We start from the raw sequence: 25,103 nt of genomic DNA on the forward strand, positions 1-25,103 counted from the left end.
TCTGCTTTTCTTTGTCTTCATAGTTTTATTTATTAATCAATGGGCATCGCGAATCGTTACCCTCACTTTTCTAAAAAAAAAGTATGAACGACAAATCCGCGTTCTTAGTTCAAAAGGGCACATCCACACCGAGCTTTCCTCCTTGATGGTACGAGACAAGTTCTTGTAATCTTTTTGTAGTAAAAACTCAACTGTGTTACCAATAAAGGCAGTCATTTTACTGAATTAATTGGTTATCATTTAAAATTACGCGACAATCGTATCGAGACGAGAACTTACGACTCTCGTTGACGCGTTATACTGCGAACGCAAATATGGTCGAACACTTACATTCGTCAAGTTGCTGTAAAAATTGTAAATTCTCATACGGAGATATTCTAAATTTATATCGGAACACTGAAAAATGCTTCCGTATACATATTGGTTATAAACAATAAATATACATAAATCTCTAATTCTTACCATTTCCTCGCTACTTAGTAAAAATCCTTCCTGGAATAAATGTATTTTTAATGTACATTTCATAATTAATAATATATTAATTATTTAATCGAATTAATCAATTCTATAATTAATAATATATTTAAGGATTTAGAAGGATTAGTTTATTAGATGACGTGTAAACAATTTTTGAAAAGACTGCAAATGATCGGAATCGCGGAGAAAATAGTAAAGGTCGCTCTTATAGCTTTCATTATCTGTGCCTGTAATAAAAGCTTAAAAAATACATTTTATAGATTTATGTCAGTTATATGTATACATACCGAAAATTTCATCGAAATCGGCTAACATTGCTATCTGCTACAAACGATTAAAAATGATGAAAATCAGTTTTTCACGACTTTGAGCCTATAACTGTAATAAACCGGACGATTCTTACATTTTTCGATGCCTGTCACTTATTTTTGCATTAATTGATTTCATCGAAATTTTCAGTATGTATGTATTCATCTCATGTGTTGTATTCGTTATTGTACTTTGTAAATAATAAAGTGTTGTGAACTAAGCTAATGCCGGAAAAATTTATATTACCCTGCTCGAAACAGGTATGATACTTCGACAATATCGAAATACTGTGTTTTATGTTTCAGCTTCATTTTCGGAAGTAACAAAAATTGCAAAGATTTTTCGACTTTTCCTGTTATACTTCATATGGATTCGTTCCTGTCTTCTAACCTTATTGTCTCTATAATCATTTGAAAAAAATAAAATTAAGTTCACTCCAAAACATTTCAATTTAAACAGATGTTACATTTTCTCCAAACCAATTTCCACTGTAGATAAATTTAAATCAAAATTAATGTCTTAATTAATCTCTCTCTCTCTCTCTCTCTCTCTCTCTCTCTAACTGTCTCAGTTTCAAATATAAAACAACTTTTATAGCAAATTTTTGTAAAATTATTCCAAAGTTGTTCCGAAAATAGAATATAATAGTTGATATAATTGTTTACTATAAAATTACTCGCAACTATTTATCTTACCAGAAAAAAATTCTGCACGTAGTCTTGCCATGTAAAAATACAACCCGGACTACTTGTTCTTCGTTTTGTCTTCGCATTTTTCACTAAAAAGATATCGATCACGCTAATCAGATCGCATAACTTTCGAGATTTATGTTACAATATATTTTCCATATCACGTAGGATATACATATGACTATAAGAGCGGCTTAAACATCTTACCTCAGAGAAATTTTAGAGCATTAACGGCTATGACCGTCTTATATCAGCAGACCTGAAAAACTAATGTTAGCAATCTTGTCCATCAAATGTTGAGTTGCAACATATGATTCCTTCTTGATATTTCGTGAAGAGTATAATACAATACAATGAATATCACGATCTAGAATTATTTACGAAAACATAGCAATAAAACACTAAAATAAATATTTTTAAAGTAATTTTCCAAAAGAAACGAATTTTTTTAACAGCATCATACTATTATCTTCTCTTTTTTCTTTTATACCGTTGCGAATGAAATTTAAACATGATACAGATGAATTCCATTTGTACAGTATTACACTTCTATATATTATGGGAACGCGCGAATAATGTCTGTGACAACAAAATCCGCTATGTATATCGAACCTATAGAAAAAATGTAACTTTATTGGCATGCAAAATAATACATGTTCGTAAGGTTATGATTCCTTATTATTCTGTAGAAAGTACATACATAATTTAACCCTTTCAGTACTTAATAGAATAACAAAGTGTGATATAAAAAATGTTTCTAATATGGCAAGTTTTAAAATAAAATCTGAATAGATTACAATTTGGCTAATGAGCATCTCTTATCTTTCGTATATTTTCCTCATCTACACGTTTGAAATAGCACATTATGCGCTTTATTTTTATTTTTATTTATTTGTGGTAGAATCTCTAAGTATCTTTTTATGAAACGGAGCGAGGATTCGGAGCTACTGACCATTTTACTGGTTCCTGATAATTGCTTTTTAGCTTCTATTCCTTCCATATTTTTTTCTTTTTTTTTTTTTTTTTTTTTTTTTTTTAAACAAAGATAGTGTTATAAAGTAAATTGTTTATTGGAGCCACAATAAGATCTCTATATGATGAATAGGCTAAATGTTCTGGTTGACTGTATTTCGTCTATACAACATATAAGCTAAGCGTCCCGAAAGGGTTAAATGCTCCCTTTTTTATTGCTATAAATTTCATATTATGCATATAATAAACATGTTATATGTTGCATTGATCGAATTCATTTTTATTTTTTCGATATTATTGTAAAACAAAAATCATAATATCATTAAAGTCAACATTTTGTATTTACCCTCATATAAAAATTCTTAAAAGGCGTAATTTTATTATTTTCATATCACTTTATCTTTTACTACTTATTGCATAGTACACTAGAACATCTAAGATAAAGGTTTCTTAAAAAATAAAGACTGGAATTCAATCTTTTTATGCTTATACTTTTTATTTTTTTATGCTTTTTATTTTAAAAATTATATTGTGTCATTACTTTTGTCCACCACTGTATCTATTCTTTGAGAGAATTATACAATTATTTTTTATAGTTTTTAAATTCGAATATTTCATTTCAATATAAAAAAATATTCGAATATTCAATAACATTCTAACAAAAATTCATAAAATAATGTAAATTGTTTTAAAAGACGCCTATATTTTGGATGTATTGTAACACGATAAGTATATTCTATAAAATATTAAATTTTCATTTAGTTTTAAAATATATGTACAAAATACATTTTTTCATGTAGTATTATGACATATGTGTAAATTATCTGATTTATCTGGTGTATTCAAATTTATCCCATAAATAACAAAGTAAATATAGGGCTGCTTATACAAAAGAATGACTTCATTAACTCAATATTTCACAAAAAAATTGAATCATTTCTTTGATATTATCTAAAGCATAAAGCAAGGATATTATATCGTGACACTGAAATATAAAAATTACTATATAAACACATACATTTTTTATCTATCTCTATCATAATTAAAATATATTGAATGCTTATAAAGAAAACAGTTATTTATATGTCTCTTAAAAATATTACGTCCTGAGATAAAATAATTTGTAAACAACAATAACGTTAAATGGTTTTTTATAATGTTGAAAACAATACTAAATTTTATTTTTTTCTTTTATTAACATAGAGAACTTTTATCTTTATTCCTATAATATCATAGATATTATACCGAATGCTTAAATCACTTTTATAATTGTATTTGGTTTGAAATTTTTACTTTATTAGACTTTTTATCTTATATGATACAAGTCTAATCCAGATATATACAACGCATGTATTATTGGAAAATTGACAGACCATGTTTATTTTTGTTATAAAAACTCCTATGAGTTAACTCCTATCATGTAGAAAAGATATTAATTATGATATAACTTTAACAATAAATTATATTTCGTAACTGCAGGACTTCTATTCTCTAAAAACATAAATGGAATTTATCACAAAGTTGAAATTTTAATAAAGAAAACTAATCTTTTACTGTTATTACAGCATCAACATCATTATTACTAAAAGTCTGTTCCTTAAAACTTTTATATATCCAACTCTTTCTTTTATGAAAGTATCAAAAATATCCTTTCTGGAGTACATTTTCCAACAAATAACAAAAATGAAACGACAGATTTATAATGAAATCATAAAAAGTGCAATTAAATTGTGTAATATAAAGTTTGCCTGATTGTTATTCGTGGCTTTTGACTACATTTCATTTGATATTCCCTTCTCCAAAAACAATATATATTAATCAATAACAGATTAGCCTAATTATCCCTAATCCGATTCCAAAATGTAAAACTAAGTAAAATTTGTAAATATGGTACAATTAATAGTAAGCTACAGAGCAGTAATAGATTAATTACGGATACATATAGATAATAGCATTGTATCGTTGAATTTTATGGCGATTTTTTAAGTCCCCTGCTTACAGGTAGTATAATCAAGGATTTAGTTAAATGTCTGCTTTCATATTCAAATTGAGTATATCTCATTCAGTCAAACAATTGCATACACCAACCAGCACAGTGGACTAGCAGCCATCTTGACTAGTGTTTTTCAAATTTTTTTCATTTCCTCCCACTTTTTTCTCATTTTGATAAGAGTCTTTAAAATTAACAAGTTGCATTGTGCTATTACAACTTCAATGGGTATAAATCAATCTCCAGGATGTTCAGGACAACTACGGTTCACTTGAAACCATTTATCAATACAACTGAAACATATTAATTATCATATATTATATTCATAGTATTATTTATATTTACAAAAATGTACATAACAATAAAGTTATTTTACGCACATAATGAATGTTGTTTAAAGTTAATGTAATATAAAAACTTACCTTTTGTGATATATACACAGGCAAGGTAGACGGGCTATAACATCTCCAGATTGTAATTCTTCAAGACAAATAACACATTCACCTTTTTCATCAGATAATATATCTTCTATAATGAAAAGAATATAATGCATTAATTACTGTGATGTGGAAAATATAAAATTTTATTATTTTCTATTTGTACAATGTACAGAAGAACCAACATAATTTAATATGTAACTATTTGATTCTTTAACTTTTATATAATTGTAGCTGTTAAATATGGAAATAAAATCAGTATATATTATAAAATATATACCTTTATCATTAATGTAATAACTTCTAACATTACCCTGCCTTTGAGTCGCTTATTATTATTACCCACACAACTGGTTGATACGATATTAAAGAATTGAAATACAAGAAAGCTTCTAATGTTATCCATATAACTATTAAACATTTTTTTTTAATATATGTGTGTATATATATTCGTATATATTATATAAAATTATTTATTTATTATAATATTTACACATACACGTGCACTTTTATATATGGACCTTTGAAAATGATGTAAGTTCATTTTTCTTTATTATAAGATATTGAAGTGTTTGTGTTTTCATTGATTGAAAAATCCTAATAAGGGCTACTTAGCTTATAAACAATTTTTGTGAGAATTAACAGGACCAATATTTCTTTTCTGGGTCATGAATGGACTTACATCGCTTTTAAAACTAATGAATTGTACGATTCATTATATTTTAATTATTTAGAATTTATGTTTTATCTTTTAATTCATTTTTGTTTATAAATAAGAGCAAGGAAACAAAAGACTACTGTTGTTTAATTTCAATATCATTTCTTTCTAATTATTGATGCCTCGAGTATTCAAACAAGCTACAAATTTAAAATTTACACCTCTTGCATAATAAATGATTATGCAATTCCAATTATTAATGAAGTTTCGACTGATTAAAATGAACAAATGTTCTAAGATTTAAATTATAAATTATTCATAAATATATCCATATATAATATCCATATATTAGTCCATATATAAAATATATACTTATATATTTGTATAATATATATTTATAAATATATACCTATTACAATATAATATTTATAACGTACTAGAAATTTATGTTTATGAAGTATATGTGTATGTATGGAAATAAAAACTACATAGTGTGTTTTCTACTTTTCCGAACAAATCGCAGAAGCATGTTACTGTGTGTACAAATAAAAATAAGAAAGAAAATGTTATATGCTCTACTGTAAATACTTTGCTATTAGATTGTAAAGAAGTATTACAAAGTGAAACGTGTATGTTCTTAGCGATGAATTTCATATTATGGAATATGAAAGATAGATCCTACTTCAATACCAATGTGCTTGTATATTGCTATATACGATGCAATATACAAAAAATTAATGCAATGAACTGATAACTGATATCAGTGGGTATTCAGTAAAATCCTCAAGAAAGTTTGGATATAATAAAAATATCATATTATACTGATATCAAACTTATATCAAAACAAAATTAATGTTTGAGGATCTAATAATCATACAAAACTTTAGAAAATATAAATTACCAAAAAATTTTTTCTGTGTTCTTTAGATAAATGTAATAGTGAAAATCCTCCCTCGTACAGAGGTATATACAATCACTAGACTCATAATATTATTGAGAAAGAGTGGAAACTTCATAATAAGATATTTAAATATTCTATTATGAATAACGTGCAAAACAAATTAATAATGAAATATAATTTAAAAAAGTTATTTAAAAATGATGATACAATTAACTATAGAAACACTTGAAGTATTTATTAAAAATGAAATATTAATTATAATAAAACTATCAAATTTGATGAGATATGCCAAAGCAATTCTGTAATCTTTACAGTTAAGATAAGTAAGAAAATATACAATGTATATTATTCACAAATAGTATTCACAAATATTAATCGCAATGCAAGTATATTTGGAAATTATTGGAAGATGGTTTGATTACTTGTTATATGTTGTTTTAATGTTGGAGGTTTTCAAGTAGCAAAGTAAAAATTAATAAATATTTCTATGCATACTGATTTCACTAGTACAAAATAAATTATGTCTGTCAAGGCAAATAATAATATAATATATCTTTGTATTCATTTTTACATCATCATCTAGTCAAAAATGTAGCATTCCACTTAAGAAAAAAATGTCCTTAAAAGTTCTGGATCAACTCCATCTAAAAATACTACATATTATATATACCAGATATAATATAACCTTTATAACTATAAAAGCTCCAACAAATAGTTTTTTGACATTTTCTTTTATTTAAAAAATACTTGGTTGTGATAATTTACCTAGTGCACTGCATAATGTATTCTACATTGAATATGTATATACAGTAGAACTTCGTTTATCCGCACGTCGTTTATGCTCAAAGTTAATGCTGAGCCTTTATTATCCAAACTATGATCAAGCGTAATTTCGTAATACATATAAACACTTATTCTTCTAATGGATATGCGTGTGAACGTTTAATATTATAGGAATTGTTCATTTATCCCAATTGCTTTGTCCTCCAACCTGTTCGAATAAACCAGGTTCTATTGTATACAATGTACATTGTATTATATATGTTCTGTGGTATATATTTGTATAAAAATTAAGTATAAAAACGACTGTAGCACGATTCTACGCCCCTGGACTTGTGGATATTTGCAAAAAAAGTTCAAGGTAGAAAATGCTATTTATTGCGACGTATTCTACTCGCAAGCAATAAAGGTTCCAAACCCTAGGTCACAAATGACCGGGGTTCAGGTCTATTTATATCGACAGAAAAAGGAAAAGAAGAAAGACAAGAAAGAAAGAAGGGAAGATATGGGATATACAACGAAGAATCTGAACCGTCTAAGTGCAATAACAGATGTTACTTTTCTTGGATCTAACTGCAGAATGTAGACGCATTGTGAATAAAGCTACTTTAAGAATTATTAAAACTTTAATATTTTTTTCCGAGAGAAGGGGCCATTTGCAATGAGTGTAATATGTTGCTATAAAAAAATTTTAGTCTTAAAGATTATGCTCGTTAATATTGTACGAATTATTTTTACACATCGGCATCAATCCAGAGGTGTAAAATCACTTACTTTTTATACATATTTTACATATAGAATGCTTCATCAACTAGGACAAGACATATCTTTTTTCTGATTGCAAGAAGGAAATATAGGAAGAACAAAAAAAGGTTCAAAAGGATTATTTTCCACAAACATGTTTTTTTAACAATAACTATATTGCATACGATGCTGTTTTCTAAACTGGTTTTTGTTTGCTCTTTTGCAAATTATTTAAATAGTTCCATTATTCCATGGGCACACAAAAATCTATTGAAAAAGATATTCGATAACCTTCACAAAAATTCTTCTACAAATTAAAGAATACTTTACAGAAATATGATGCATTTATAAAATTTAACAAGAAGGGAAGTCTTTTATTTGTTAATTACTGATGGTGATAACATTTTTGAGGCAGCTATTATGCCAAAATATATTCAACTCACATTTATTTATTGATAATCGTCTACATCTACAGAATGAAAACAATCTGTGAAATTAGAAATTGAAAACATATTTTGTTATATCTCGGAAATTATTCAAAACAAAGGAATTATATCAGTGGATGTTGTGCTTTTTAATGATTATGTAAACACACTAAAAACAAATCCATTTGTTTAAATAATATACCACAGATTATAACATTTGTGTTAATTTTTCTTATAAATTTTAATTTATCAACTATCATTAAATTTGTTATTGTAGACCACACACGTATAATTAACATATATATCAGAATTTTTTTTTGCAAATTAACGAAAATAAAATAAGATACTATAGGAGTGAGGTCTTCACATATGTCCAAATAACTCAGACAGATGACTACCTTATGTACTGCATGCAATGACAAAAAACGCTATAAACCTTTTCTGTCTGGGATGGCACTTCTTATCATACTAGAATTAATCTTTATCATATTAGGAGCAAGGGTATGCTAATTGTACAGTATCGCTTAGTATCCCTCAAAAGATGATGTAAACGAATAGATATATGTAGATTCACTAAAACCGAAGTATTTAATTGATATACCAAATATACATGGGCCATGAAAAGCCCATATCTTAGAACTACCATGTTAGTACTATGTAATACATACTAAAAGTTTATCAACACCTCATATCTTCAAACATCATATATCATATATCTTCAAATAAGATTCAATATTAATGTGTAGAGCCATATCCTAGAATTAATATTGGTTCATATATTTTTAATGATAATATTTGGAATTAGGATTTCCAACTGTTTCAGTGATAATGTCAATTAAGTTTAAAATATTATTAACATGATTAATACACAAGTATCACTGAACTTTTTTCTGCAGAGTTACTTTAAAGATAAAGTATATATCCATTAAATTCTATGAGAAACATTAAAAAATAGTCCAACTGTAAGATACACACAAATAACAATAATTACTTTAAAAATATGATCAGGAAAATATAGTTCTCTTTGAACCATTAATTTTTTTCTTTTAACATTCCTTTTCAATTGCAGTCAGAAACTAAATATACTTTTGTTCCAATCTCCTGTACCATACGTATATAAAAAACAAAATACAATTTTCTATGTTACAGGTCTTAGTAAGAGTGGGCTAAATAAATAAATAGTAGTTAATTTTTTTAAAAATAACATAATAAATTTTAATCATATAGTTTTTAATATTAGAGGTTCCAGAAACTTTTAAATACATGTTAAGAAATAAATTAATGATTCAATGAAAAAGTTTTAAATGAGGACTCACATAAATCATTTTCGTAATCTATGTTAAAAAATCAACAATTTTTATTTGGCATATCTTTTTTCAACCACTCTTTCAAAAATCATAAATGTTTGTAGGGTAGGTTAAGATTACGAGATTGAGATATCCAAAATTCATTGGTTTCATAAATAGATTTATAGATTTGATTGGTATACATAATACAAAAATAAATTAATCTCACTCAAGGTACAAAATTTATTGTTTATATTGATTCTGCATGCCAAATGTAGTAATTTTTATTCTATACATATAGTAAAAAAAGGAAATCAAAAAATAAAAAATTTAAATATATCATAAACTAGAAATGAATATTAGAAAAGAAAAACTATTCAGTAATCATTTCATACTTTTTCATCACTTATTATTTACACCATTTACTGATTTTACAGATACATGCAAAAAATATACTTCTTTAAATAAGAAACAACCACATAGAATATAGCAAAAAATAAGGAAAGCATTTATCGCAATAACACCTCGGATACTATTTTACATTAAAAGCACTGTTGTGTTTGATATAATTAAATGTTTACATGTTCATAGTTAATAATTTGAATATTTAATAAATTTAATTCAATATAATGAGCTTATTTGCATCATGTTTATTTCATAAAATTCAAATCAATTGATGTATATCATTTTAAACTTTAAACATTTTAACACAAAAAGAAACAGTTTTAAAAAATATTTTATGCAATGTTAATATTATATATAGGAATTGTTATATAGAGTCTCTTACTGCCTAATATATATTATAAAAACAATTTTCTTTACTCAAGTTTCCATTTAGAAAAAAATGAATAAAAAATTAATTTGACATAAATTTTAGTTATCTGAAATAATTTTGTATCAAAATAATTGAAATTAATTAAATTGTTTCTGAGATATTTGAATTATATGAATTACATTATACACATATGTATAAAAAACTTATTCTCATTATATACCAGTTATTGAAAAATGTAATAGTACATACGTGGTAATCAAAAAGTCTAAAATTATTGTATTGTATAAAAACAGATGATATAAAATATAAACTTACCATTGTAACTAAGACGTGGTTTGGTTAAACACATAACCAAATGACACTCAATATCGTCTGGTAGAACAAACTTGGAGCAAACAGGACATTTTAGACCTTGAATATAAAATAAAATAATTATTTGTTGTATTTACATCATAATACTTATTAACGTGAAACTAACAAAAGTTATACCATAAAAAATTCTTCTCACTTGATTTACTGGAACAACTTCTGCCTCAGATTCATTTAAACATGAACTTATTACAATTCCCATAATAAAATTCAAATAATTTTAACATACCCATCACATAGACAATATCTTAAAATCATACGAAATTCTTTGTCTATAATTACTTTTATTCTACAACCGCAATTTAAAATTTACGCACCTAGGTTAAAATACAATCGATTCACATATGTATGGTTACCGGGCCAACTATTACGACAACATAAGTCAAACAGGTATGCTTTATTTCAACTCTTATTTATTTCGTAAAATTTCTAGACCTCAACATAACCTTACTTTTATTTTCTCAAAATTTTACGACGGTTATAATGCACAATTTGAAATTCTAATACGGTTAATAAATATAATCGATTAAAAACTGAAGATATTATTATACTTAATGAAATTCATGTAATATTAATAAAAACAAAATAAGAATATAACGACGTACTTTATTATTTTCTAAAATAAACACAAATGAAAACTAAGAAGTTTATCTGTATTTATGATTATTCTAGAGATCTGTATATCATAGAAAGTTATGTAATCAATGATAACATTCATATCATATTAGTTAATACAAGTTTACTCCTCTAATTTTTTTAGATTATACAAATTTAGTGATAATTTCATACAAAAGAGTTACAAATTTATTTAGAATATTTTATATTACATCATTTGTATATTTATTATACTATATGCAGATATATGTATGTGTATTGTGTGTGTGTATGTGTGTGTGTGTACACATAATATATGTGTACATAATACATGTATCCACTATAATATATGCTTATAAAAGTAATAGTAACTAAAACAGGCACAGAACCATTACTTTAAATGTTATAATGTACTTGCTATAAACTAATAAACTTACCGTTGAGAGACCAGATATGGGATGGCAAGCTATGTGCTGAGTAAACTCGTCCACTCTCTTCATCAGGATCATCTGATTCAAGTTGTGGCAAACCAAGTGCTTGACCAACTCCGACTCCAACTGAGGAAGCAAGACTATTTTGTTCACCAGATGAGAGATCCGGTACTGAACTTAAAGAACGAGCACGTTGCCTACTATCTCCGGATACTCTAGAAGTTTGTGATTGATTTCCTTGCTGGTGTTGATGCTGTAACATGCTAACACCTCCAGGAAGGGAACGTAGCATAGAAAATCCTTGCATTGCAGTTTCATTTGCTCCAGTAGAGGATTGTCCATTGCCTCCAGCAGATTGTGCAACAGTACTTGCTTTAGCTCCCATCCCAATTTTAAATAATAATAACGCGTTTGTCAATTTTGGTAAAAGTTTTTGCTTAAACTGAAAATTTTATCCCGCAATCAGAAGAAAAATTAACATTCCAAATATTGGTCTTGGCAGTGATACACGCACTGACACAATTTTTGCAAATAGTCCTAGTTTTCTTGGTTCTTTAATGTTATAATAGTAGTTAAAACTTCAATTTTAACTTCAGCAATATTGCAACACTTTGGGATTTAATATAGGCCGGAATTTTGTATACATACACTGCAATAAGCAAGTCATATCGTCCAAAAGCATACTAGCGGCTTGTCACGCAAAACACCCTCCGACATCTTGCTAGAAACTTCCTAGAAGTCAGTGACCAGTGACCAGCTGCTACGGAATGTTCCATTCATATATTTACATTTTGTACAAAATGTAATTATTTATCAGTTTACATGAAATTTCCCTAGTAGTACAATATTCGTTTTATATAATTCTTAATGATTGTTTATTTAAATTATACTGCATTGTATTATATGCGATTTTATAATGAATTAATCAATAATTTAAAAAATATGTCGAAAATATCCCTAGTTTTATTTTCAAATTTTTATATTGAGTTGTGTATATTTGCAGTTATTCAAATAATACAGATATATATTTTTCATGTCATATATGTCATATAACTTTTCAATCCTTATAAGTGAAATTAAAATTCCGAAATTCTAAGTAAGTCAGTTTATAATTGTATCTATCTTAAAGTTGTAATATCTATGTTCTTACTAATATTCTTATATATGTTCATGCCCTTCTAGGATCATATAAACAGATCTCGATACTGGCTAGGGAAAACCATCCGAAAATTGAGTCATGAAAAATCAACATGTAAGAAAACAAAGTTCTCGTTCTTGCGAGATATAGAGAGATCAGTAGAGTGTCTTTGTCTCTGTTGAGATATTCACAGTCTTGTCTTCTATATTGATTTTTCATGACTCAATTTTCAGACGGTTTTTTCAATGCTTTCGACATTGAGTGGTTAAGACCAATTTATATAATCGTGGTCCTTTCTTACCACGGTCGTATACACAGGGTCTGGAAACTCCAGTGGAAGGGATAAGGTTCTTAATATCCGGAGACGTGTTTTATAAATCAGCCGCTAGCCATAGCGCTGCGATCCATTTGTTAAACTTTTGCATTTAACGCCACCTTTGCTATCCTTACCACTGAAGGTGAAAAATATAAATTAAACTTTTCATAATTATAATTTTATAACATAATTTTTCAATGTATTTAAGGTAAACATACAATATTTTATGTAACACGGTACAATTAATTATTTAAATAAATGTAGATTGATATAACACAGAGTACAGTTTAGTTATAGACACGGTCGTATCGGAGATTGCAGATTACAGACACAAGGCGCACTACAGAACCAAGCCTAACAAATCGATTGAAGCGCCTTGAGAGACATTTTTTGACCCAAAAGTGCCTTATCCCCTCCACTGGAGTTTCCAAATCTGAGTGTGTATACAAGAACAGTTATTGCAAAGAGTTATACAACCGTGGTTCCTTACGACTTACGCTTACGACTTAACATCGTGAAATTAGATGCAGATATAAGAGATTCGGTTAAAAAACGATTTGATCAATTTCGATTTATCACATTGGAGTTGAATTAAAAGTACTATTTTAAATAAAGCTATCAGCAGAAATGTCTGCGTGGAGGCAAGCGGGATTAAAGTAAAATATTTATTTCAAGAATACTTGCTTTTAATGTTAAATATCCACTATTGAAAAATATTATATAATCTGTGTTCACATTTTAGTTATATTAATTATTCGCAAATAGCTGCCAGACTTGTTAGACAAGCTTTAAAAGCAGAGCTCCGATCAGATGCTCTAAAACGCGATGAAATAAACGTGAAATTTACTCAATGGAAAGATGGTAAACCTATTAGTAAGTATATAACTGTAATTTTTAACTTATTTTGTATTATTTATACAGAAAGACACAGTAATATTTTTAAATAACGTGAGTTTATATATATATATAATATAATATAATAAATAAATATATATATACATATAAATATATATTATATTATATAAGATGTGTACATATATATCTGTGGCTGTAGGGAAAAATGCTGCATATCACAATTTCAAAATGTTTGAATTCATGCATTAATTAAACTGTAGAATATAGGATTCATGTATTTCTCAGAAAAAATGCATAAAATAAGTTTTATAGGTTCAAGGAAATAACGTAATTCAATCAAAGTTCAATATTCAATTCATATGCATTAGGCAAAACAATGTGAGTCCACCCAAATTTGGAGAATACGAATACTGTGGTCTCTCATGTGTAATTGCTTTTATTTCCTATTTTCATTAATCTGTTTATACCATAATTTATTTTATATAAAATAAAATGACCAAAATTATATTCTACATATATTTTTATTTTCTCAAGAATAGTACATTATTTTGAAAAAGACAGTATATACATTACTTTGTGTTACTATCTTATACAATTATACTATAATCCTACATATAAACATTCTTTTCTTTATTTGCAGGTAAAATAATTATAGTTACCAGGTTTTGGATTCTGTTCAATGTAAAGCTATATTATTTCAGTATACTATTTAGTTACGCATAGTTATAAATCATGTACCTTCAAAAATTGATCCATATTCATAAATCAGTATGTGAAAAATACTGAGCAATTCGATCCATTTTAGCACATATGTATTATATTTCACTATATGAAGTATCCTTCACCACTTCAATTCATGTGGCTGTTATTATTTGCAGCGAGAAATGCTTCATGTTGATTCGAATGGTTTCATAGAGAGGCGCATTCTTATGTTAATAGCTTTTTTGTCTGTATGAATTTTGATGTATCAGAAACTTATGAAAGTCAACTTTGATTTTTTAAATGCGATCATATATCTTTTAATGCATTGATTGATGCAGAAATATTAACCAAAAGAAATATTAGATTGATTAAGAACTATTAATAGTTTATATGAAAAAAAATTTATCAATTTAATGTGTAAAGGACAAGGACAGACGCTAAGCGGTATTCTTGTGTTCACGCTGTCTTCGTCTTTCATACATTAAATTTCACAAATCAAAGTTAAAATATTTGCTAAACTAATTGTTTTACGGTATAAATAGGTTAATAATTCTGTGTAGGGACAAATTGCATTGATTGTTGTATTATAAAATATATGATTCTGTTTAAAAAAATCAAAGTTAACCTTCCTGTTAAGTTAAATGCAAAATTAAACTTCACAAGTCCCCCTGACACGTCTACTCATAAAAAAACTGATAAGATCAGAATTGAAGTAGTAATATTTGGCGAACCACCTTGTATAGTGTTGTTGAATTTGATGCATGTGTTTATTAAATTTTGCTAAAACAATTCTAAGACATTCGTCATATAAGATGCAAGATTACACTGAACAGAAACGCGTTAACAGAAGAATGCTCGCTTATCGTGTTTATATTTTGATTTGGAAAAACAATTTAACTGCGATATGATCGAACAGAATAACGCAAGTCCACTGAACATTTGAACTGCTCGTTCTATTTTCTATTCTGCTTATTACTATTTACGTTAGTTATACAAATATATAGTATTATGCAAAGTGAAGGAAATATGCATTTATACTATAGAAAAATGACCATGAAACCATGAAATGATCATGATGTTAAGAACATTAAATGATTATTAAATGATTAATATTTCGAAACTGAATACTTGTGATATGCAACGTTCTTCCTTACAGCCATAGATATATATACAAAATTGTTGTACACAATACAAAATACATGCATAATGTTAAATTTTAAAAATTACATGTATAGCAGAATAAGGAGATCAAAACTGCCCTTGAATAGATTTTAATATGTGATGAATCATTCAATAGTTTACCAATAGGAAACATCATAAGTCAATTCTCAGTCCTTTATCTTGACTGAAAAGATAGTTACAGGGTAAACTCGGATTATCCGTTGTTTGCCTACTTAATGGCATGTTAAAATCCTGAAAAAATTCTAGGATATTGTAGACACAGTGTGTATGTTAGAGAATATTTGTAAGAAAAATTTAAAAAACGTTAAGAAATTATGAAAAATGTGAATTACATATTGAAATTTTAGAGCGACTACTTTCTCATTTTTATGTATTGGCATAGTTATTAACTTTAATTTTGTGGTAAGATGTATCATAGTTAAAAAGATGGAAAACTATTTTTGTCATGATATTTTGGATGAAATCATGAGATATTATTTGAATCTCATCGTTTTCGGTTTCGCCACAGTCGGCAATAGTTCTGTTTAATCTACTAAATATACAGACCTTCATAGCCCTCATTGTCATATTTGGCCTGCGATTTACTTCCACCAAATCGCTATAAATAAACTGAATACCAAATAGCTTAGAAAACATTCCTGTCTTTATCTGTTCAGAGATATTCATTCTTTCCCCATACTTTTACATTGCATAAGGTTTTTTTTATATATGTACGTTTAAAATCTTTTCTATCAACCATTTATTGTTACTCCATTAACTGTTATTGTCCGTGCCAGTTATCCTCTTGTCTTCTGTATCAAAGGCAGCTCTTAAGCCTACAAAAACGGTAATCATTCTCCCCTTCTTTTCTCACTTTCCATCTTATGATATAATTTAGAAAATATATTTAATTCATTACCTCTGTCTCTCAAACATATCTGAGTATTACAGGCATTCACCTTTTCACTTGGTACCATACAAAAGTGAAAAGAAATCCTCTGAACTATCTGAGATACTTTATAGCGGCAAGGAAGTACTTCCGTCACGCGCTGATATATGATTTTACTCGTTGATTTACATCATATGAACTTTTGATCAATATGTATATATATATATACTTTTATAATTATGGGTTCACCAGAAATAACCAAGTAGACTCTCGTTTTCTTGTAGGGGATTTCTTTCTAGCTTCATACAGTATCTTTATATAGCAAAGAATTATGAAACGTTAATACGTCTTGCTATTAAGGTTGTCTGTCTCTATCATTCATACCTCATATGAATCCAATATTAAATCTTTTGTTTATTCTTTCATCTAAATTTTGAAGATTCCAAATATTATAATTATTTTGATTCAATTAAATTATATTTTTCTAAATTTTTACTTGTAATATAAGTAGGGAAAAAGTATATCTTAAAAGGAAATTTAGAAAATTGAGGACTAAGAAATGTATCACCTTACTTCAGTCTCTCCTACAAGAGTAAGAATTTTTGCGACGTTTTTTTATAAATCTAATACCTTCTAAATAGTTTCTTTTATAAATATTGAATTGCTTTTAGTATATATAAAACTGTTTTCAACATTCCATTCGATATAACATTTTACATTACTAGAAGATTCCCTAAAACGCACAGACACAATCTTCAATAAAATTAATATTCTTTTGACGTAATAATTTTAATCCGCTGAATTGCGGAAATGTCACCTTATTATAGTGTTAACCGAACACAAATATACTCATGGTTGCGTATACATTAATTTAAGCAATTATTTAAATATAAATTTGCGTTAATTATCATTATAACATTTGCTATTTAATGAAAATATTAAAATTTTCTATTCAGTTTTTGTTCAATTATAAAAATACCCGGTAGTATGTGTTATTTTTGTCATAAGATAGTTGGTCAACGATATATTAACAGGACACGTAGTGCGTACGTTATAGCATATTAAATTATATATATATATATATATATCACTTACAAGAATACTTTTTCATTACAGCTGAAAAACAATAATAATAAAGAAATAAACATGCGTAAATGTACAATCATGTGTAAGTCTTAAATTCGGATTTCATATAGCGTGAAATGTTTATATAAGAATGCATGAGCATCATTTATCATAAATATTTTAGTGAATAAAATATAACAGCAAGGAGATTTAGATATGGAGATTCCCTGTTCAATATTAAGTAATTTACTACTAACATACCTACTATATAAATGTGTGAAATGTGTGAAATTTATATAAGTACAAGGTATAATCGAACGGTATAATCATAGACAGTACAATCCAAGAAGGCTTGATATGATAAAATAGAAACAAAACATATAATAATCACTTTTCATACAAGATTTTAATTCCGAGTAAATCGATGTCGAAAATTCGTCGAGTACACGTGCACATAGCTATAACTTGCAATGTATCGCGTTCAGTAATATATATATATATATTTTATATATATATATACACACACACACCTACAATGTATACAAAAAGTGTTGGCACATCAGTGTATTTATTAGAGCATTTACATATTAATTAATTAGGGTGAACTCGTAGAAAAACCACTTCCTCTCCGATTTCGATGATTTTTGAATATTTTGTAAAACTCAATATTTTGATTAATTCTTTTCTGTACACTAAGAGCGGAGCTCGTTTATTTTCCGAGATATTCAAGAAAAATTGCCGATTCTTTTTAGAGCACATTGAATTATTCTGTATATAGTACATTCTATAATGTATGCGTGAATATTGCTGGCCACCAGCTGCTTACCTTTTATTCATAGGTCCTGTGCACAATTGCATATATACAAGGTTGTAGGAAATGTTCGTTACAACTCAATTAAAAATGAATATCATTAATGTACAATAATTGAGTTTGGGTTTTCAACAACTGATAACGCTACATGAAACAATAACAATTCTTATATTTCGTAAACTAATATCAATTATTCATTTCCCTATTTTTATAATTATTTTATGATTTATATAAGCGTTGCTAGCCGCCCCGCGGCAGTCGGATTGAAAAATTTAACCCAAACCCACTACATTGGTGATATTCACTGATGATTTTCGAGTCATAAGTTATAAGACATATTTCTTGCAGCCTTGCATGTACAACTGTACACATTTATAAATACTCGTTTATGAACAGAAGATAAATATCTGGCAACCAATACTGATGCATACGTTGGCATAGATTTACAACTATAGACTGAAATACACTGTAGTGGTATCAGTAGTTCTTTGAGAATATCTCGAATACTAAAGTCGACCGCTGGTTATGTGTATAAAAAATAGTAGTTCAAAATACTGATATCTATAACATATTTCAAAATTATCAGAATCAAAGATGAGGTAGCTTTCCTGTAGTTTAATTAAATTTGTAATATCTTACAAAATATTAATTTTTTTTTTTTTTTTGGCATTGTATCCTAATACCTTTTTGTTCAAAATGGCACGAAGAATCAGTTAATGCAAACAAAATTGTAAGATTCCGTTTTTAAAAAAATGTATATTTGGAACTGTGCCGATGCATTTCTGTGAAAAATCGAACTATACGATAATAAACAGTGCAATGTAATGCAAACAAAGCAATCTTTCTATCTACGATAAGAACAGAGTTATAGTTCGGCCCGGTCACTAAGTCTAGGTTTGGACCAGAATTCGCCTTGTGGGTTGGTTTCTGATTACAGTTGATATTTTCATCACCATTTGATCGACCCTGGTTTCGTCGACGCTCATGTCACCGAACTGAGTGAGTGTCTCTGAGTATCGAGCAAGAAGACATTGTTTGTATATAAATGACGTCGATAAAACTGGCATCGATAATGATATTGTCACAAACTAATCCCACCCTGTGCATATACAATTAGAAATTGTTAAAATCTAAATTAGATTTTTCCCTTTTAAATGAAATAATAATAAAAATAATATTGAACATTTTCATCTCATTTTCATATAGAAGCATTAGTTTCGGGATTGTATAATACCATGAATATATGCTCTGTATGTTAAGAGATACCTTGTACATCATAATTGATTAAATACTAATAGTGATATATACTAACATATAGTTAAAAAGCATATGTTATATATAATATATGTTATAATTTCATTATGGACTGTTTAACATTTTAACGTTTTATTGAGCAGAAATTAAACTTATTTAATTCTATTTATTTATTTAAAAAATTTGGTAAGTTACAAAAATTACATTTCGTTATTTTTGTTGCAGAAAATCCATAAATTATATCACAGATTGTGGAAAAAATCATCCAACTCTTCAAATATATATATGCATATCCTTGGATATTGTATATGAAATAAGAAAAGGATCTAATAAAGTAGTATAGAAAGAATTTATATGTAGCAATTCAACATCCTTATATGAAGTAAAAATATCTAATAATATCTTTACTTTAATCCATTTAATTTAATCCACCTTCCTTTTGATACATCATCTTATAGTCGGGCAATGTGCTTTACAGTGTACTGAAAAAGACAGATCAGAAATTAAATATAATCCACATGTAAGATTTTATAAACTCACCTATAAATTCTGAAACAAGATCATTGTCGCTATCACCACGCATTGTACCTGTAATTTCTTCATCTTCAACCATAGGAAGAAATAAATGAATAAATTCAGCTGTATATGGTGGAGCTATTGCTTCTAAAACCTAATAAAATACCATCTTAGTATCATTAAACATGCTATGTATGTACACATTTATTTAAAAAATAATTTTACAATACCTCTGTAACAAAATACCTAATTAACGATACATCTGTGTCTCCACGTTGCCAACACTGTTTGATATAACACACTACTGGTACCACGCAACCTCTACTTAATAAGTTCACCATTCTATCAATTAACATTTTTTTCATTTCCAACTGAAAATTAAAGAAGGAAGGTTATTAATTCACAAAAATAATAAGTATAAAATTGCTACTAACGTGTTTTACATTCGTTTCCTTAACTACATGCTAAATAAGTAAAAAAATTAATAAATAAATTATAAACTTACTCATAATGAATACCCAAAATGGCACAATTAAGAATGAAATGACTACAGATGAAAAAAGCGAAACTGAAGAATGAATTATTTTTTTAATCTTTTGAGTAACAAATAATTCTCGGAACTATGTGCCTTAAGAGTGACATTCTTCTCGATATATATGTTAAAAGAAATTCATTTTATATCAAGTAATTGATTATATTATATCAAATTTGATTGAACTTTATTCAAGGATAAAAAATTATTGATTTTCTGTATTTTTAATCTTGTACCTTTCGATACGTAGAATTTGAAAATACAAGTTTTAAGTTGCGTAATCTAGTGGTTCAAAAGTTATGACTATATAAAATTGAACATTTCCAGAATATATTGCACATTATTTTAACGCTATATTGGCTTCTATCCATATCCCGTGCAATGATTGGATTCCGTGGAACCACTGACTGCACGTGAATTGCAGTCATTTTAGCGGGTTAAGTCAAATGTATTTGGTTACATGTATTTTGCGTATGTTTGATCTCTCACCCGGATATAATTTTTATACTTATCTCATAATACTTTTTCCAATGTTTCCGGGGTATTCACTTGTGTATTTTTACGTCGTTACCTTTATTTTCGTCTCATTTTCTTTTTTATCGCTTTCTTTATAGTCTTTTTCTTTTATTTTTTATTCCTTTTCATTCATTTCAAAAGTTATGCCAGATTAGCTGTAGAAGGATACGTACATAAAATTTGTAAATAAAACGACATTGATTTTGGTCCGGATTAGGATTTATTTTCCAGGCGTCGTGAGACGGCCGGTTACGTTAGTATAAGCTAATTTTTTCGCGAATGGTACGCATACTCAAAAAATAAAATCCAATTGGCAACCATCTAAAGACTGAAAAAGGGTCGCTTCTATGATGACGTATTTGTCGATCGTCTATGCGAATTTTTATATCGACATTTTTTCCGTCATAAGAATATCGATTTGATGGTATCGTTGATGGCCGAAATCCGAAGATATTACATTTTTTAATAAGGCAAGCGTAAGTCGAGAGCCCGTGAATATGCTCATCTGTGCGGTTCATACATTGGATGAGGCATGGGTAGAAGCCAACATGGCGTTAAAGTAACAATACCCTAAAAATGGTTAGTTATACATAATTGCAATTTCTAAACCACTGAATTTCGCAACTTTAAACCTGCATTTTCCGATTTATTAAGCTATCGAAAACATAAAAAGTTGCGTATAATTGTACATAAAAGAATTCAATAATTTTTGATCCTATAAAATAATATTCAAACAAAATAGTAATTTTTCTTCAAAATTAGAGCTCATTAGTTATTATTAAAAAATACAGAATAATATATGTCAAATTTATTACGAAGATATTTTAAAATATCCGCAAAATAATTTTAATTATATAGAATATTTGATTTTAATTGTATTATTGCAAATATTTTAAGAAGTATCCTTAGAAGAAGAAAATGCTTTGTAAGAAGTTGTCGAAGATCGGGGGCGACACTGTAGGATAGTAGAATATAAGTAGGTTGTTGCTAGGTAGAGATACAATCAGAGAGCTGTGATGTCGCCCGAAGGATATAGATCGTCACAATGTCAATAATCTCTATCGCCGCGATAGTGCGTGTTATCTAAATGTTTGAAAAGCGTGTGGATCGCTTTCAGCTTTTGATTTGGCGGTAATAAAGATACTCTCGGCGAAATAATCGGCTACATTAACCGTTTGAGCCCCAGGGGTCCTTGAAAAAACAGGATCGAAAAATCCTAAACAGCGCGATAGCGCTCGTCATATTTGTTATTTTTATAAAATACATCTATATTATTATATGTGCGTACTATTAGTTTATAAATATTTCAAGTTTTAAGCTAAGCTTAAGATTAAGATTTTGTCTCAACAGCTAGGACCTAGTTTTTGATATTACACAGATACAAGTCCGGCCAATAGATCAACGGTTGAAAAAGAAAGATTGATATGCCCAATTAAAGTATAATCGAATTTTATAATAATATCGTGTTTGGATTCGTTTTAATCAAGAAAATCTCACTAACATGTTAATGAAATCTTTTGTTAATAAAATTTAAGGAAATAAAAATTTTCGTCATTATAGTAGTGAGGCCTGGCCGACACAAAAGCGAAAGCACATCTCACTATGCAGCTCTTTTGAGCGTGCGGAGTGTCTCTTCGATGTTTAGAGTCCGTCATAAAACGGTCGCCAATCATAGGTCGGATATTTCTTCAGCTACGTGGAAATAATGTTACTTATCGATAGCTATTGTGAGCGGTTGATGTAGTTTTTTGAATAGCTATCATTTTTGGCGGTTATAAAGCGAGACTATCTGATCGAGTATAAGGACGCGAAAACGTCCGAGTGACTAGAAAATCTGTACGCTGTTTTATTACGACGTGTGATGTACGTTCTGTCTTGAAGGTAATGTATCCCTGTGCGCGATTTTTCCGAAATCTCATAGGAACAACCGAACTAAGTAACGAGTCACGATGTAGCGGCATATGAGTCATAGGACGATTCGAATCGAGAGTGACTCATGTTGTTGTGTCTCGGAGTATCAATGCCGTTTCGATTTACGAGATTTGAAGGCAAACGAACTCCGGACAAAACAATATTGCCGTTATGTGTAATCGTCAACCGGAATCAAATTTGAACTTTCTATTACTTCACTGTCACGAGCGACGATCACGACGGAATACACTATCTCTGTACTTGTACTTAAAGTGATTTATATATAATTGACTATTATAACTTTATCACACGTCTCTTTATTAAACAAATCGATACGTGTAATACCACCTCAATGATATGCAGTAACAAGATACCGTCTATACATATAGTGGCTCACGAAAATATTAGAATGTTCGCTACTGAAACTTTGAAGAATGAAAATATATGTGATACGCTTGATATTTCAACATAATTATATAACTACAGTAAGATACAGATTTTAAGATCGTTATTTGAATTTGAGGTTGGTTAAATGAATTGGTTACTATTTGTGGAAGTTATATAATACTCATTACAAATAAAAGTATTCGAACGCATACATTATTTCTTATTATTTGTATATCTTACCTGATATATTAATATTTAGTTAGTCCAGTTTTGGCTCGAATAACATTTCTAAGACAGTTTTCCATACTGTATACTAATTTCTATGTAATATCTATGTTTTATGATTATTCCATATTTCAATAATATTTTGTTTTAATATCGTTTCGTTATTTATTTCACAACTATTTAATCTTCTACCCATTTCAGAGTAAAAATGTTTTATTGGATTCAGCGCAGGTAACATGTTTAGGTTGAGAGGTGTATTGTATAGTATCCATTCTTTCATAATGCAAGCACATTGTTTTGCATCGTTATCCCATTGAAAGTGGAAGTTGTCTACTTCAGATTTCCTTTTAATATGTTTAACCGTTTGAATCCCAAGCAGCGCGATCGCGCTATTTAGATATTGTGTTGAAAAGTTTCAGTACATTTGAACGCTACAGACGATTGAAGGTATTTTGTATTTCATTGTTATCTTCTCAATAATTTTTATTGAACAGAACTTGAAATATTTATAAACTAATAGCATGCATATATAATAATATAGATGTATTTCATAAAGTAACAAATATGACGAGCGTTATTGTGCCGTTTGTTTCTTTTCGCAATCGATTAAGATAAGTGCTATCGCGCTGTTCGGGATTTTTCGATCCTGTCTTTTTCAATGACCCCTGGGATTCAAACGGTTAAATAATTGTATTTGTCTAAAATCCTGTCTATAAATACTAGGTTCCGGCATCTTTGGCTGTCATACAACCCCACACCACGACCTAACGTCAGAACCACGTCAGAACTAAATTTCGCATTTTCATTTTAGTGTTAGGTATTTTACACATAATTGCATTCATCAGACTGAAAAATGTTGAATTTACTTTCAGCGGAAAATATCATAGTATTCCCGAAATTAATGTCTTTAGTAAGATAATTTTATTTTAGTAACACATTTTTTCGCAAAATTTAGTCTCTTTTTTGTATGGCTTTGTATGGCTCTTCT

The 25,103-nt window shown here is 28.2% G+C and overlaps 3 protein-coding genes and 1 long non-coding RNA gene across 9 annotated transcripts in view; 1 reads left to right on the top strand and 3 right to left on the bottom strand.

The window, feature by feature from the left end:
• Positions 1 to 2,917: 2,917 nt before the first annotated feature.
• On the bottom strand, positions 2,918 to 12,590 carry LOC139996226 (E3 ubiquitin-protein ligase ZNRF2). The gene is made up of 4 exons (XM_072020454.1): positions 11,844 to 12,590; positions 10,759 to 10,854; positions 4,860 to 4,965; positions 2,918 to 4,730 (listed from the first exon to the last, which is right to left on the bottom strand). Exons 1-4 carry the CDS (start codon positions 12,220 to 12,222, stop codon positions 4,673 to 4,675), a joined length of 639 nt encoding a protein of 212 aa, XP_071876555.1. The 5' UTR covers positions 12,223 to 12,590; the 3' UTR covers positions 2,918 to 4,672.
• Positions 12,591 to 13,443: 853 nt separating this feature from the next.
• Positions 13,444 to 20,430, top strand: LOC139996231 (protein stunted). 2 transcript variants are annotated; one of them, XM_072020462.1, is made up of 4 exons: positions 13,444 to 13,947; positions 14,034 to 14,164; positions 18,015 to 18,066; positions 20,254 to 20,430. In XM_072020462.1, the coding sequence occupies exons 1-3, from the start codon at positions 13,919 to 13,921 to the stop codon at positions 18,026 to 18,028; spliced, it is 174 nt and encodes a 57-aa protein (XP_071876563.1). In that variant the 5' UTR covers positions 13,444 to 13,918; the 3' UTR covers positions 18,029 to 18,066; positions 20,254 to 20,430. The 2 variants fall into 2 exon arrangements, with proteins under 2 accessions (XP_071876563.1, XP_071876564.1); XM_072020463.1 differs by lacking the exon at positions 18,015 to 18,066 and having other exon boundaries at positions 13,477 to 13,947.
• LOC139996235 (uncharacterized) lies at positions 16,441 to 16,996 on the bottom strand. Its single transcript, XR_011802176.1, has 2 exons — positions 16,929 to 16,996; positions 16,441 to 16,845 (listed from the first exon to the last, which is right to left on the bottom strand). It is a non-coding gene; the product is annotated as an uncharacterized lncRNA (long non-coding RNA).
• Th1 (negative elongation factor complex member TH1) overlaps positions 20,181 to 25,103 on the bottom strand; it is a 38,233-nt gene continuing 33,310 nt past the window's right edge. For 4 of the 5 annotated variants that reach the window (XM_072020427.1, XM_072020429.1, XM_072020428.1 and 1 more), the window contains exons 10-12: positions 20,775 to 20,915; positions 20,569 to 20,698; positions 20,181 to 20,510 (exon numbers count right to left, since the gene is read on the bottom strand). In XM_072020427.1, the coding sequence (XP_071876528.1) occupies positions 20,476 to 20,510; positions 20,569 to 20,698; positions 20,775 to 20,915 (306 nt within the window). In that variant the 3' untranslated portion in view covers positions 20,181 to 20,475. Of the gene's footprint in view, positions 20,511 to 20,568; positions 20,699 to 20,774; positions 20,916 to 21,115; positions 21,748 to 25,103 lie in introns of those variants that run through there. The other variant, XM_072020431.1, reaches the window with a different exon arrangement.

Source organism: Bombus fervidus, chromosome 17, assembly GCF_041682495.2.
Source record: "Bombus fervidus isolate BK054 chromosome 17, iyBomFerv1, whole genome shotgun sequence".
NCBI classification, from domain to species: Eukaryota; Metazoa; Arthropoda; class Insecta; order Hymenoptera; family Apidae; genus Bombus; species Bombus fervidus.